The sequence below is a fragment of the Phasianus colchicus genome, chromosome Z, assembly GCF_987193195.1.
Source record: "Phasianus colchicus chromosome Z, bPhaCol1.hap1.1, whole genome shotgun sequence".
NCBI lineage: Eukaryota > Metazoa > Chordata > Aves > Galliformes > Phasianidae > Phasianus > Phasianus colchicus.
The window spans coordinates 68,465,358-68,479,756 of record NC_143476.1 but is presented as its reverse complement, the minus strand read 5'-3'; the positions used below and the strand labels follow the sequence as shown (position 1 = coordinate 68,479,756).

General features: G+C 41.6%; 1 protein-coding gene across 1 annotated transcript; it reads right to left on the bottom strand.

The window, feature by feature from the left end:
- Nucleotides 1–259: 259 nt before the first annotated feature.
- F2R (coagulation factor II thrombin receptor) lies at nucleotides 260–11,039 on the bottom strand. The gene is made up of 2 exons (XM_031610143.2): nucleotides 10,835–11,039; nucleotides 260–4,385 (listed from the first exon to the last, which is right to left on the bottom strand). Exons 1-2 carry the CDS (start codon nucleotides 10,911–10,913, stop codon nucleotides 3,190–3,192), a joined length of 1,275 nt encoding a protein of 424 aa, XP_031466003.2. The 5' UTR covers nucleotides 10,914–11,039; the 3' UTR covers nucleotides 260–3,189.
- Between the last annotated feature and the right edge of the window lie 3,360 nt (nucleotides 11,040–14,399).

Sequence of the window (14,399 nt, the reverse complement as noted above, 5' to 3'; positions counted from 1 at the left end):
TGATAAGCTCAGTAAGGCTTCAGCTGTCATTTTCTGGGTATGAGACTTGCCTAGTCACGTTAATTTTCTAGTTCTTGCAGTAGGTGGGCCCTGCAGTAGCTCTCCTGTTTATTTTTGCAATCACATGAAGCTGAAACTTCAGCAAAACACAACCAGAAGAAATATGACATTAGCTCTATGAGGTTAAAAGAAGAAAGACTTTATTTACTATGAAAAAAAAAAAAAAAAAGGCATTTGCTTAATGTTAGCACAGGTATTATTCTGTGCAGGAATTACAGGCTACCTCTAAACATGCAGCAGAGAGATGTATTTGCAGGCTTGCTGAAGCACTTGCAGAGGATCAGTGTGAGTGGGATACTTTTGCACATGGAAGGGTTGTGTTTTCAAATATGCTTAGACAATATAAAAGTACTTTTCAAAGGCAACCATTTAGTCTAGTTATGAAGAGGTCAAGAGATACACTTGGTTTGTAAAGCCTTTTTATTAAAGGATTTCATGTTAGCAGTGTTTTTGGATTGTGGGTTTGTTGGTGTTTTGTTGTTGTTATTTTTGGCATTTGCACACAAGCAAGAATTACCAGCAAAACCAACCTTGGTACCGTGTATGGCAGAGATGGAATAACAGTTTACAAACACATAGATTAAATTCTTTTTAGTTGTTACTTGGAATCTTTGTTGATGTTCTTATTCACGAGGATAAGCATTTGCTTATTTTTTTTTTTTCATCCTACAGCATAGGAAGAAGTTGCTTGTTTGCAAACTTTCTCAAGCATACAAAGGTTATGATAGGTGAAAAAATCCCATCTGTACAGATAGTGGAATAACTTCATTTGTTTGCTGCAATATGAATTTGCATGTTTTGCAGTCAAAGTTATATAACGTTGCAAAATGTCATCCTTAAAAACGCAATTAAAGAGTTTTAACTTAATAGTTTGGGATAAATATTTCACCAGCTGATGTACTTACTTCTTTTCAGGTTTTCTTGCTATGAAACTTTCATATTAAAATGTGGACACTGGTGGTCCGTAAGGTCAGTCTACAGCCACCTCAGGATTGAGTTTTGAATTGGAAACAAAATATTTAAGGGGCTTTGTATGAGCAACTGCAATTTCCAGGCCCATGAGAGGCCATGGGTTTCAGTGCATACTATGTATCTATTGCACAAATACATTATGGCACTGAGGAAATTTAAAAAAAAAAACAAACCAAACTCCCCTGTGGTATACATAGGTATATTTACATCTATGTATCTATGCATGCACTTATGAGTCAATGCTGGTTATGCTTTTTTCCATTCTTAAAATGTCCCGGGTAAAATATGTGGTTTTGTGACTCTCGAGCATCTGTGGCTGGACCAATGTACAGCAATCTTTTTTACATAACATGGAGCCCACCAAATTTTCAGAGGCTTACAAGTTTAGCATAACAAAAACAGGCAGTAGAATTATATCTCAAAGATGCAGAGACTAATTTATTTGGTTAAGATAGGAATATGTAACAAGAAATGAACACAATGAGTTAACATTTATGTATTTTACTTAAGTTTATAATACAGAAAGTTAAAACATTAAGTACCTTCCCTCCTATCTTGTAATACTGTTCTTGCAAAACTGACCAGATAGTCTCTTCTGGCTATGTAAGAGTAAACAAAATACCACTACATTGAAATAACTTCCAATTACTGATAAATCTAAAAAAAGCAGTACCCCAGCTTATACCTACAGGAAGCACAGAGGTAACTTCTCAGCAAGCAGGAAGCTATTTCCCATAGCTTTAAGATAAACTTTTTACTGAAAAAACAGAACAAACCAACCTATCAACCAGCAACTGCTAACATAATATTAAACAAAATGTGAATGTATCTTATTGTTTCATATAAACATCTGTGGATTTTACCCTTACAAACAATACATACATATATTTTTATTTTGTTTACCTTTTCAGTAAGTGACCTCTGTTTGAGAACAAAAATCTAGTGACTGACAATTCAGCATTTAATTGTGTTTAAGCCTGATAAGAAGTGGATTAAAAAAAAAAAAAAAAAAAAAAAGAGAAGATCATTACAAAGAAACTTCTCTTTCACAGTCTGCAGGAAGATTAAGGTTATCCCGTCCGATGGACGGAAGGCAACATTTAGCCACTGTTGTTGTTCTTTGACGGTTCCTGTGGCAAAACCTACATTATCCAAATTCCTACTTAATTTGGGTCCCAGTTTTGTGTAAAGTCCTATTATCTACACACTTGTTTCCTCTTATTTAGCTTTATTGTCTTTTGTAGTAAAAGAATGCCACAGAGGGTAAAGTTAGCTATTTACTTGCATATGGCAGCAATTTTAGTTGATGTATGCACAACCAAAAATTAAAAAACATCCGGACTTGGCAGAGATAAAGGATACTTCCAAGTCCTTATCATTAAATGATGACTTATAATGTGCAAGAAAGCATATATTTGCAAGCTGCATAACAAGGTGATTCATTATGCTTTTTCAGTGTATTTTCTGAGGTGCTGTTCAACACTGATTTATTGTGGAACTTGGTTCTCCGACTGTCATAAGACACTTAGCATAAACTAATGGTAAGAATACTGAAAGAAAAGCTACTCTGAGCCACTGAAGGCAATTTTCTTTGACAAAATGCAACAACCAATTGCTATTTCTTATTTGTTCAAATTCCTAACACCATATAAACATAAATAAAAATGTAAAATATACAGTGTCAGGGCCCATGATGCAAGATAATGCCATAAAAATATGGGATATGGACTATTCCAGAAATAAAGGAAAAAATCTACCTGGAAAGATATTTTCACTTTCTTCATAGAATAATGGTTAGATGGACTCCGTAAGTAAGAAATTTAACCTGTATGATACAGTTGAAAATCCCACAACAGGATTTCATGATATCCCCATAATAAATTGCACTAACAATTTAAATATTTGTATGTAAAAAGGACTTCATCTAAAAAACAGTCAACAGATAGTATTAAGAAATTACTTTTCTCCTCAACACCGATCTATTTACAAATACAAAACACGTACATGTACATACGCTTGTACTAATTTGGATTGTACATTACTATAATGAAACTGTACGTTGCACAACTTGGTATAAGCTTCTGCATTTCTTGGATATAGTATCTCCTTATTTGACTGAAATTGTATACAGATTAAGCACGTGTCAGACACATGACCTCACTGTGTTACTAGTAATTTGCTGTAGACACTGTTATTCGCATTTGTAGAGCAGGTGCCCCTTTTGCTAGTGGTAGACACTGATTGGCCACTGCTGTTACTGCTGTTAGGATCTAAAGTCTCTTTACAACTCAAGAGACTGAACAGTTGTCTCTGGTACTGAGAGGAAGCATAGTAGTAAATAAAGGGATCAATGCAACAGCTAACACTGCTGACGCATACACAGAGTAAATAGGCAAAGTAGAGATACTCTAAACTGTTGTTGTATGAAAAATGGATATAATGAATTAATAGCAGGACATTGGTTGGTCCAAAACAAATGACAAAAACTGAAAAAACAGCCACACACAGCAGCAAGGCACGTGTCTTCTTATTTTGTCTTGCAACAATACCAGAAGAACTCAGACATCGAATGATACACACATAACAGATGGTAGATATTATAAATGGCACTACAAAGAAAACAGATGAGAAGATGGAGAAAAAGTGCACGTAATAGCCGTGAAGCTCAGATTCCCTTAACACGTCATGGCAGGTTGTGATATTTAACTTGGGTATTTCCATAGTTTGCTCTCTGATGAGAAAAGGTACAACCCCAGTTATTGCTACAGACCATATGATGAAACAAATCACTGAGGCACGTGTTAACGTGCGCCAGCCAAGAGCCTGCATGGGGTACACCACTGCTAAGAAGCGATCAAAGCTTATGCTTGTCATGAGCATTATTGAGCAGTACATGTTACAGTAGAAAGCAGCAGTGACGAAGCGGCACATCCGAGGTCCGAACACCCAGTTGTTTCCAGAGAAATGGTAAGCAATCTTGAAAGGGAGCACGCTTACAAACAGTACATCTGCAAGAGCCAAATTCAGCATGTAAACTACAGCTGGCTTTTCAATTTTCATCTTTTTCAGAAACACAAATATGGCTGTAATGTTCAGAGGGAGGCTGAGCACAACCACTAATGTGTAAACCGAAGGAACAAAACGGGTCAGCCATGGACTAGTGAGATATCTTGCTGTTTCCACTGACACTGTTTGTTGTTCACGAGGAGGTGATCTAGTCTGATTGGCAAATCCTAATCCAACCGCCGAATCATTTTCAGCACTGTTTTCAATATCTTCCACAGGTATAGGTTCACCACGGTCAGGTATCAGGAAAGTTCTGCCCCTTATACTGCTGTTATTGTATGTGTGGTCTGAAACATAAGAAAGCACTGAGATTAGAAAGCAAATATGTACATGCAGTGAAGTGAAAATACATTTCAATGAGGAAATCTAAAATCATATTAGTAACACAAAATAATGCAGTTAATTTCTTATTCAAAGCATGCTCTGCTCACAGATATTGGTCCATCTTTTTTTGTTCAGGCTCTGTTTGGGTAAAACGCCCTCCACAAACACTTAACTCTCAGCTTCTAAAGTCTTTTTGACAGCAACTGAATTCTCTTTGTGCTTAGGAAATCGATCTCATCTATGTGGGCTACTTTAACGTGAGAACTATAAAGTTGCCACCCACTGATTTTCTTTGTTTGACCTTTCATACATTTTCTAAGAAACGAGGTACTGGGATAAACACAGAATTCATACGCAGAATTCCTGCTAGGATTATATGTCATAAAATAACAAAAAGCTAAAATGTAACTAAAACATCAAGTTACTGAGATATTTCTGTAGTCTCTGCAGACATCCTAATGGCCTGATGAAGCTCAAGATAGATGGCAGAAGTCTTCACGCAGCTGTCAATGCTGGCATGAATCAGCCTTCTGCCTATGCTGAACAGGTAGCCGCAGCTTGCATTGACTGAAACGCTCCACCAGCTCTACTTATCATAATCTGCAGTGTACTGAGGATGGCATGCATCCAGCATGCCCTCACAGCACTTTCAAAACCTGTCACAAGGGCTGTCTCCACAGCCAGGCCCTCTGCGCCACGGTTCAGTGACTGCTACTGAAGATGAGTCAGAACAGGGTGTCTGCCTTTGGAATGTAGCCATAGCAAGTTAAGAAAGTGAGAATTACAGGGAGCTGAACGTGTGGCAAAAGCATATATACGTAAAAACAAACAAAACAAGCGTCAGGAGAGTTACTGTAGATACTATTTCAGATAATTTTTTGGAGAACTGTTCTGGAAGACCATCATTTTCAGTTTACTGTAGTTATGTGTAGGTTACTTGAGATGTTCTGTAAGCAGACAGAAGTGACAGCTACTACTGCTTAAGTAACCATTCAACTGCTTAGCTAGGCAAATGATCTCTTGCATTCTAGACTACTAAAATAAAAATTGTGTAAGCTTGAATCAGTGAGCTGAAATTACTTAGGCACAACTCACCCATCTAAAGATGCTGTTCTTTAGATGCAGTTACTTGTTCTACAGTAATTCAAATCATTTATTTTTAAACACAGATGAGAACAAAAGCATCTTAACGAGGCAGATGGCAACGAGAGCAGCTGTAAGGAGCCAACTACTAACCTTTGTGAGCAGACTATGTGAGAGAAACCTTCTGCAGCTCGAATGCTAGTAAAACATGGGATGAAATCATAGCAGTGGTAGAGGGATTTGGGGATTTTTAGTTTTTAAAGCTGCTATGCAGGATGTATCATGCTGTATCACAGCAGCATCCTGGGGGGGAGAGCATAAAAGAAGGGATGTGTTCGAGATAATTGTTTTTGTGTATGATGTTACTTGACTGCATCCTCTAAAGTTCAGAGAAAAAAAAAAAAAAGAAGAAGTTGCTGGGAAAAATTCAAATCTAAGAAATTGTTGTGTAAACTGAAATGGGAACTATTTACCAGAACACAAAAGGCAAAGAAGTACAAGAGATATAGTATACAGTGTTTGCACAGAAGAGTACTATGCAAGGATCTACTACAGCAGGATCTAGAGTTCATTCCAAGAGAAAACATTATCAAAAGGCAGAACTATAGATCCCATCTTCTGTGATTTTAGACCTTTAGTCCAAGTCATTAGATGGCTTGAATAGTCAGCTCTTAGTTAAGTAGTTCAGCTGCAGTGTAAGATATTTTTAACATCTCTAACTTGAGCCTGCAGCTAACTGAATAATCATGCAATTTCCACTGCTTAGTGATTGCAGCATGAGAAACCTGTCACAACTGACACTGTTGGTGTTCACCTCTCTTGGAAAAATCAGAACTGTATGCAACTGAAAAATAAAAACACCCTGATTTCTCCTGCCGAGAGACAAGTCTCCATAGTAAAGCTTTGAGACATCAGTAGGAGTGATGAAAAAGCTTTAATTGTATCTCTGATCTCTCCAGTACACACCTGTTTTATGACTTCAAATATTTGTTTCTTTCATTGTTGTTTCTAAAACCAAAAACTTCAGGAAAGGACGATAATGACATTTCAGTCCCCAGAGCTCCTTCTTGGCTCCTCCATTGCCAAAGCACAAAGAAGATGTGACGTGGTTTCACATCATGTAAGCATGCTTTGGAGGAGAGCACGGATATAAATGGCCTTGGTGAGAACAGAGCTGTGTTTGGAGATGAGGACTGTGCTACTGAGGTCTACAGGACATGGGAGCTGAGGTGCTGCTGACAAGTACCTCTCGTTTCCCTGCATCCCTGAACTGCAAAGCGCTCCATCTCTGCTGCCTCACCGTAGCTAATAGTGCTGCAGTGAAGCAATGCCGCTGTGTCTCACTTTTTGAGGACAAGTGAACTGTGTGGACCCATTAATCCATAGTGACTGGCAGTTAAGTCACTTACAGCCAAAATTCTTGCCAGTAACCCGACTTACTTCTTTACAATGACTCATTATAACAGTATGAATAAGCTGTGAGAAAAATGACTACTGGGAGAGTTTCTATTTACCAGCCACTGTTTGGCTATTCCTTATAGTTACATAAACATTGCTAATAATTTTAGTTATGTGATGAATTCTTGGAGCTAACTTATTTACAAGATGAATTACAGACTGAAGTATTTTGAGTTTGCATTACTCCATTATCAAATTTTTCTAGAAGTAGAAACCCATTAGAATAATTCAGGACAAGAACATTCCGTAAGTAAATTGAATTCTATTATCTGAAATAATACTTGGCAAAAACTACATATTCTTCATCCAAGTAGTGACTTGATTTTAAGCTTAACCCAACCTTGATGCTGTTACCAAAACCTTCATATTGTGTACTGTGACAACATCATGTCCTTATCTTAAACTTAGATGACACTGGAAACTCAGCACCATGGGAAAATGGGATGAGACCTTAACCTGGCTGTTACTCCGCCCCTCTCTCGAGAGGAGGAATTTAAACTTCTTAATGAAGTTCAATTTAATTTTAAGATACTGATAGCCACATATCAGTTCTTTTCCTTTGCAAAGATATTTGTTTGAACAACTCACTGCTTACATCATTAGAAAAACCAACAGTTCTTTTCATGCATGATAAAACAGAAAGGAAGAATGTTACTGCCCGGGGGTTCTGGATTCCTTGTGTGTCAGTGTTTACTTGAAAAAGCCAATGATCAGATCGGGAAGAGGAAGAAATGACAAGGTATTATTTTAAAAGATTTTAATGGACCTTGACAGTAAACATATGATGATCTGTAATGGGAAACAAGCTTTACCTATAAGCCATGACAGCATAGCAAAACAAATGCAGTAGCTCTACAAAAAAGATTTTAAAACTACCATTAGACAGCTACAGCTATGCCAGAATCTTCTTGTTATTCAGTCTGAGCTGTATAAGATGTCATATTATATGTCTCTAAAATACATTTGGCTACAGCTTAAGTCATTTTTAGCCATAGAAATAATTTGTTAGAACAGAAATAAAGGTTTGATAGCATAATGATCACAAGCATTTAAACAGTCATCCTGCTTTTTCTAGGTTGTCACCCAATCCCCTGGAAAGAGGTCAGAACTCCAGGATTATTATTTTGATAATTAATGGCATTCTAACTAACTTAATAGCTGCCTGTACTTTGATATACGAAAGAGCCCTGTTTTAATAAGAATGATGGGATAAATCTTTTCAGTTTTATCCTCCTGGTGTGCCATCAAGACATTGCGCTATGTACACAGTTTGCTTCTAATAAGAACTTTGAAAGGTAAAAATACTCAATAGCTCGAATTTTTCTTTTACTGCCTGTGGTCCTTACACTAATTCTCCAAAAGGGCACAGGGAAATGACATAGAAAGCTCAGTAAGTTGGGGGACCATTTGACTATAACAAACTATAGTCTTCCATTGAATACTATTATTGGATTCCTGGTTATCATTCACATATTCTGCTTACCCTGAAAGATGATACTTTGCTTTACATAGCGCTATTTTGTAATTTCATTTCATGTCTGTTTTCATATGTAAGAAGCTACTGAGTACTGTACCGTGCGAAGAAAAGTAGAGTGCAAAAAATACAACAGCTTCAACCAATCTCTAAGATCACTCCACATCACCCAGGCACCAGGAGAAGATCTGAAGTATTTCTATATACGCACTTATAAACAAGCAATATTTATGTTCATCTCCCAGTGGTTGTCTTTATGAAGTGAAAACTAAACATTGGTTAAGCCAGTTAAAAATGTGCCACTGGACAACCATTAATACTGATTTCTGGACATTACTCATTGTGGTGCCGCACCACTGACTTACAACAAAAACTGTTTCTTATACCTCCCCTTTGTATAACCCGGATCTAGAATCCACATTATTAAGTGGTACATAAATTAGGTAAAGACGGAGTGAGATGTTCAAGTGAGACATGTTCATAAGGAAGATAATCGTGTAGGAGAGATGACATTGACTAGCTTTTGTAACAATAAATAACATATTTATCAAGATATTCTTTGTCATATCCCTCCATTTACACAGTATTCATTACTGTATGACATAAATGACGCAGTAGCAGTTTCAACACACCTTACTGTAGTAAGGTGTGTTAACCATTTTCTTGCAGACTGTTCCTTTTTGCTTTCCTTTCTCCACAGCTTTTACTACAGGTGCCGGCTCCAAGCCATGGTAACATCTCTCTTTTCACCCACCTATCCCCACACAGGAAAGCGTGGGCCAGTTCAGACCTCAGCCAGCATGCTGCTTGGCCCTTCAGACGCAACACCTGAAGAGCTCACAAACAAGTGCCCAGCACCCACTGCAAAGCTGCCTTTTTTCTTCTGTTTGCAGGACCAGCTGAGGCCAATGAGGTGGGAACTGTGGATTCTGAGGGAACCAGGAGACAGCAGGGGTGAAGCTGCAGCTGCAAAGGCAGAGCGAGCCTAGGGACAGAGCAATGCAAATGAAATGGGAACTAAGTACATTGCGGTGAAAACAGGGCTGCTGGATGGGAGAGTGGGGAAATGACACTGCTGTGGGAGTGGGTGAAAGGAGAGAAAAGACACGCTCAGATGCTGGGCTTTATTGGATGCACAGTAGAAGCATTAATGTGAGTTCTTCTTTCCTTAGCCGGAGTGATATCATACAGTAACTATGTTCTTCATTGTTTCCTAAGGAAGCAGCGAATGAATGATGCGCTTTAGGATGTTCTTTAATGAAGACTACACTGCAGAAGGCAGGAAAACAAGCTTGGATGTTTCTGTAAACTGGATTAAGAGCATTCAGCAGAACAGTCTTCTTCCAACATTAACTTCTGTAGTTTGTGATTACCTCCCACGCATAAATTCCCCCCTTTTCTTTCAACCAGGACACTTCCGTTCCCTGCCAGTATAAACACAGTTGTGGCCTCTTTATTCCCTCATGTCCTTGTGAGGATAAATTGTATAGCAGCACTAGGTTTCTCCCTCTGGTCCTTCCCTCCCAGCACAAGCACCAGCTCAGTTCTCTTTCAGCCCCTGTTTCAGAAGGCCTACCCCTAGCTGCAGACCCTCCGTTCTTCTGACCAGCTCCCTTGGCAGGAGCGCTGTGCTGAAAGAAGCATGAAGCAGCACCCTACAGAAAAAGAATCACGGCTATCTTTCTAACTTAACTTAGTTCTGAACACTGCACCTCGGCTAGAACCCACGAGGCTGCACGCACGTCTTCTGTACTCCTTCCCCGCACACTGCACTGTCAAGTCGGGTTCTGAGCCAGACCGGTCCGAGGTCTCACCTGGCAGAGCGCACGCTGTCAACAGTGCTACTGCTAGTTAAACAAAGAAGAAAGCCAACTAATTGGGGAGCACGCTCTGAGCTGGCTGGTGCTGGCACATCTCCTCGGCCCGGCGCTACCTGCAGAGCCCCCCAGGGGGCTCCCGGGGCTGTCAATGCGCTGCCGGGGCACCCAGCGCCGCATCCCGCCGCCTCGCCCCTTCCTTCCTCCATCACCTGCTACCGCTCGGCCGCCCCTCAGCCAAGGGATGGCCGAAACCATTCTTTGTCTTCAATCACATCACCTGCGGCACGGCCGGAGCTCTCCGGCACCTGTATTCCAGAGCTACGGCACTTACTAAAAAAAAAACAAACAACCCAATCAACAGTTATCTGACCATCCGCAGCTATCTGCCCGGCGCCCAGGCTCACACGTTTTGGCCACAACACCGCACGAGTTCACCCACAGCAGCGCTTCGGGGCGCCGAAGCGAGCAGGCTCTCTCCCCGCCCGCCCAGCCCGGCGGCAGAGCCGAGCCGAGCCGAACCGAGCCGAGCCCCCGCCCGCCCCCTGGCAGCAGGCAGCGCCGCGACCCCGCGACTCACCGGTTCGGGCGGCGGCGGCGGGCGGCGAGATCGGGCAGCTGAGGACGGCTAGGGCGCAGAGCAACGCGGGCAGCCCCATGGCCGCCGCCTCCCCGCGGTCGGTCGGTCCGTCCGTCCGTCCGACCGTCCCGGCCGCGCCGGGAAAGCGAGTGAGGCCCGGGCGGAGCAGGGCCGCCCCTCGGTCGCCGCTGGGAGAGGCGGGGGCGCCTTCCTGCCGGGCGGGGCGGGCCCTGGTGGGAGGGCCGAGCGGAGCTCAGGGTCCGCCGCCGGGGCTGGTGGGGGGGGTAGCGGGGGGTGCTGCTGTCCCGGTGGAATCCCGCGGGGAACGATAAGCGCAAAACAAAGTGTTTCGTCCGAAGGCTTGCGCCACGCTGGAAGCACAAAACAACCCAACAATACTCCTCGACCGCGTGGCTCTCACGCCCGCTTTGTTCTGTGCGCGGCTGCGCGCTGGGCGGAGCTGCTCCGAGCGCGGCCGCACCTGTGCGGGTGGGGGCACGGGGCTGCCCCTCCGCGCTGCTCGCGGGTGGACGGCCGGCGTGCTGGCAGGGCTGCAGAGGGAGACTTTCCCGCTATCGTTTAGGCTGTGTTTGCTGAGAATGCTATGCCACTCCATCGGTAGTTTGAGTGTATTTTATTCCTGAGGTATGTGCTGCCGTCGTAAGCATTACACGTCCCGTGATTTTCTGGGTGTGCAGCCCTGTCCTCTACTGTATACATTTGTGTTTACAGCAATACAGAAATAACGGGAGGAAGCCTCTGTTCAGAACTGGATCAGTTACAGGACATTGTATAATTTCTGCAGAAACACTGATACTTAACTGAGAATAAGAAGGATGGGAAGTCAACTCTTGACAGCGAGCACGGATGCCCAGTTCCAGTTCTGAGCTCATCTTGTACTGCAGTGCACTTCCCACAATTCTGGCCCCTGCTCCACGTTATCAGAGTTACGGCTGACCTCTGTTTGCATGAAGCAAGAAGTGTGACAGCCGTACTGCTGCCAGCTCTTCTGCCGCCAGGTAAGAGGTGGTTGCTAGCAAGAGACACATCCATAACCAAATCTCTGTCATCCTTGGACATAGTGGGAAGCCCACAGAAAATATCTTTTACTTAATCACAAGCTTAGTTTTTATCAGTTCAGAAAATACTTTAATCAGAGGTTAGTTCTTTTTTTTTTCTGTTTTGGAAGATCGGGTGAAGCCTTGGGCACTTCTGTGGTCTTGCTGCTGTATAAGCATATGTGAAGGTAGCATAACAGCAGAGGCTTTCATAGCCAAAATTATCTTTTTAGTGTATGTATAAACAGAAGCTATTTGTGATCTGAACTCATCTTCCATGCCACAGTTTTCATAAAGGTGCAGCAGCCAAGAGACATTCCTTCAAAAGAGAGAGGAGAGAATGAGTTACAGTATTTGCTGGTGGGAATGTCTGTGTGGGGAAAACTCACTGTGCCACTCATGTAAACACCTATTTGTTTAGCTATTACATTGCATACAGTTCTGAAGCATTACTCTGCTTTTCTACAAGTTGAGGAAAACCAACCAGATTCACTTCACTGAATGAAATTCAGACACCCTGTGAACACTCAGAACTTTGTGTACATGCTTCCTGTCAGAGGCACTCCATTTATGTAGCCTGTATTTGTAAGACTCAAATGTGATTTTAGTCTTTGTAAATGCACACAGCAGAGTGACATTGATGACCTAAATGTAGATGGCCTTGAAAAGAATATATGTAAGCAAACACAGAACTAACTCTAACACACCATATATAGTAAAAACATGCCATGAACCTATTTCCATTCCTTGCAGATGTGGCAGCATTATAAGAATTCTGTTTTACTGAGAAATGCAAAAGGAAACATCTTGCCAAGAGCTCGAACTGGAGATTAGAGAAGTGACAGATTATGATCTGCAGTGGGACTACATCGTCAAGTTGCGAGGATTTATGTGCTTTGAACACTAGTTTTATAGAGAAGCATTGCACTGTTTTCCCCAATATTCACAACACACCAAATTACTCTGACACACACTTGAAGATAAGCAGGTATTTTCATTCTAGTAGACTCTTTCATAGCACAAACTGAAGCTTCAGGAAGTCTGTCCTCATTGCTGTTCAGTGCCAGCACAAGAGGCAATGGGCACAAATATGAGCACCACCCAACACTTCTGTGCTATGCTGTGTAGGTGGCAGAGCACTGGCATATGTTGTCCAGAAGCTGTGGGATCTCCTTATTGGAGATTATTGTGGGTTAACCCAGCAGGCAGCTAAACAGCTGTTTGCTCTCTTGCCCACTCCCAGTGGGATGTCAGAGAGAAAAGGGTAGAACTTGTAGGTTGTAATAAAAACTATTTATTAAGACAGAAATGGAAAAGAGAAATAATTCTAATGGTAATTTTATAAGTAAGTAAATAAGTAAATAATATATATATTTACAAAACAAGTGATGCGCACCACAGTTGCTCACAATCCACTGACCAATGTCCAACCAGTTCCCAAGCAGCAGCTAACCCCCCCGGCCAACTCCCCTCAGTTTTATAGCTTTTTCATATGTTATGGGACGTCCCTTTGGCTGGTTTAGATCAGCTGCCCTGGTTCTGTCCCTTCTGAGTTCCTTGTGATCTCCAGCCCCTTGCTGGCAGGACAGTAAGAGATGCTGTAAAACTGAAATGTCCTTGGATCTGTGCAGCACTGCCGAGCAACAGCTAAAACACTGGTATGCCATCTCCCAGAGCTGAAACAGAGCATCAATAGAGCTCCAGACACTATGAAGAAAATCGCTCTGACCCCAGCCAAATCCAGAATAAATGTCTTCAAAAGCCACCTGGATGTGGTCCTGGGCACCCTGCTCTGAGTGTCTCTGCTTGACCAGGTGAACTACAGAATTACCTTCCAACCTCATCATTCTGCTATGTGAAAGTGCACAACCACATTCTCATCTACAGCAATCAGACTTTTTGATACATTTCATTGAAATTAATCATTGCCTTCCAAATGCTCTTTTTTCCCTTGTGTCAGATTTATAAATTGGATTTAAATTTAAATTGGCATCAATCTGGGATGATGGCTTTTTCTCCAAAAAGTATCCTTCCAAGCGAGTTGTTATGAAGGCTGAAAGAAAACAACAAACCTGATGTCTGCTTCAAAAATTTGATAATGTCCTGGAGACAGGAGGAAAAAAATGACGTGGTGAAGCTAACAGATTATCTGTATTTTTTTTTTTTCTCCAAGAATCTCGTTTGTCTGATCTACTGTTACAATTACACAACTGGAGACATATCCAAGAAGTATCCATAAGTGCCTACCCTTAGTGCCCTGAAGATACTTTGGATGGGGCAGCTTCACAGTGTTGTGTAGAGATTTGCATCTGGAATCAAGGTCAGGTATTTGTAGCAATGTGCTATGCAGTTAACTTTCAGTCATAAGCTAGGAACAAGTATCAATTTTTTAACTTTGAATTTATGAGTTTTTAATGTTTAAATATTCATCTTAATGGGGTGGAATTAGCAGAAGGCTGTATGGTACTTCCCTGTCTGCTGGGTTAAACCACAGCATAAACATATTT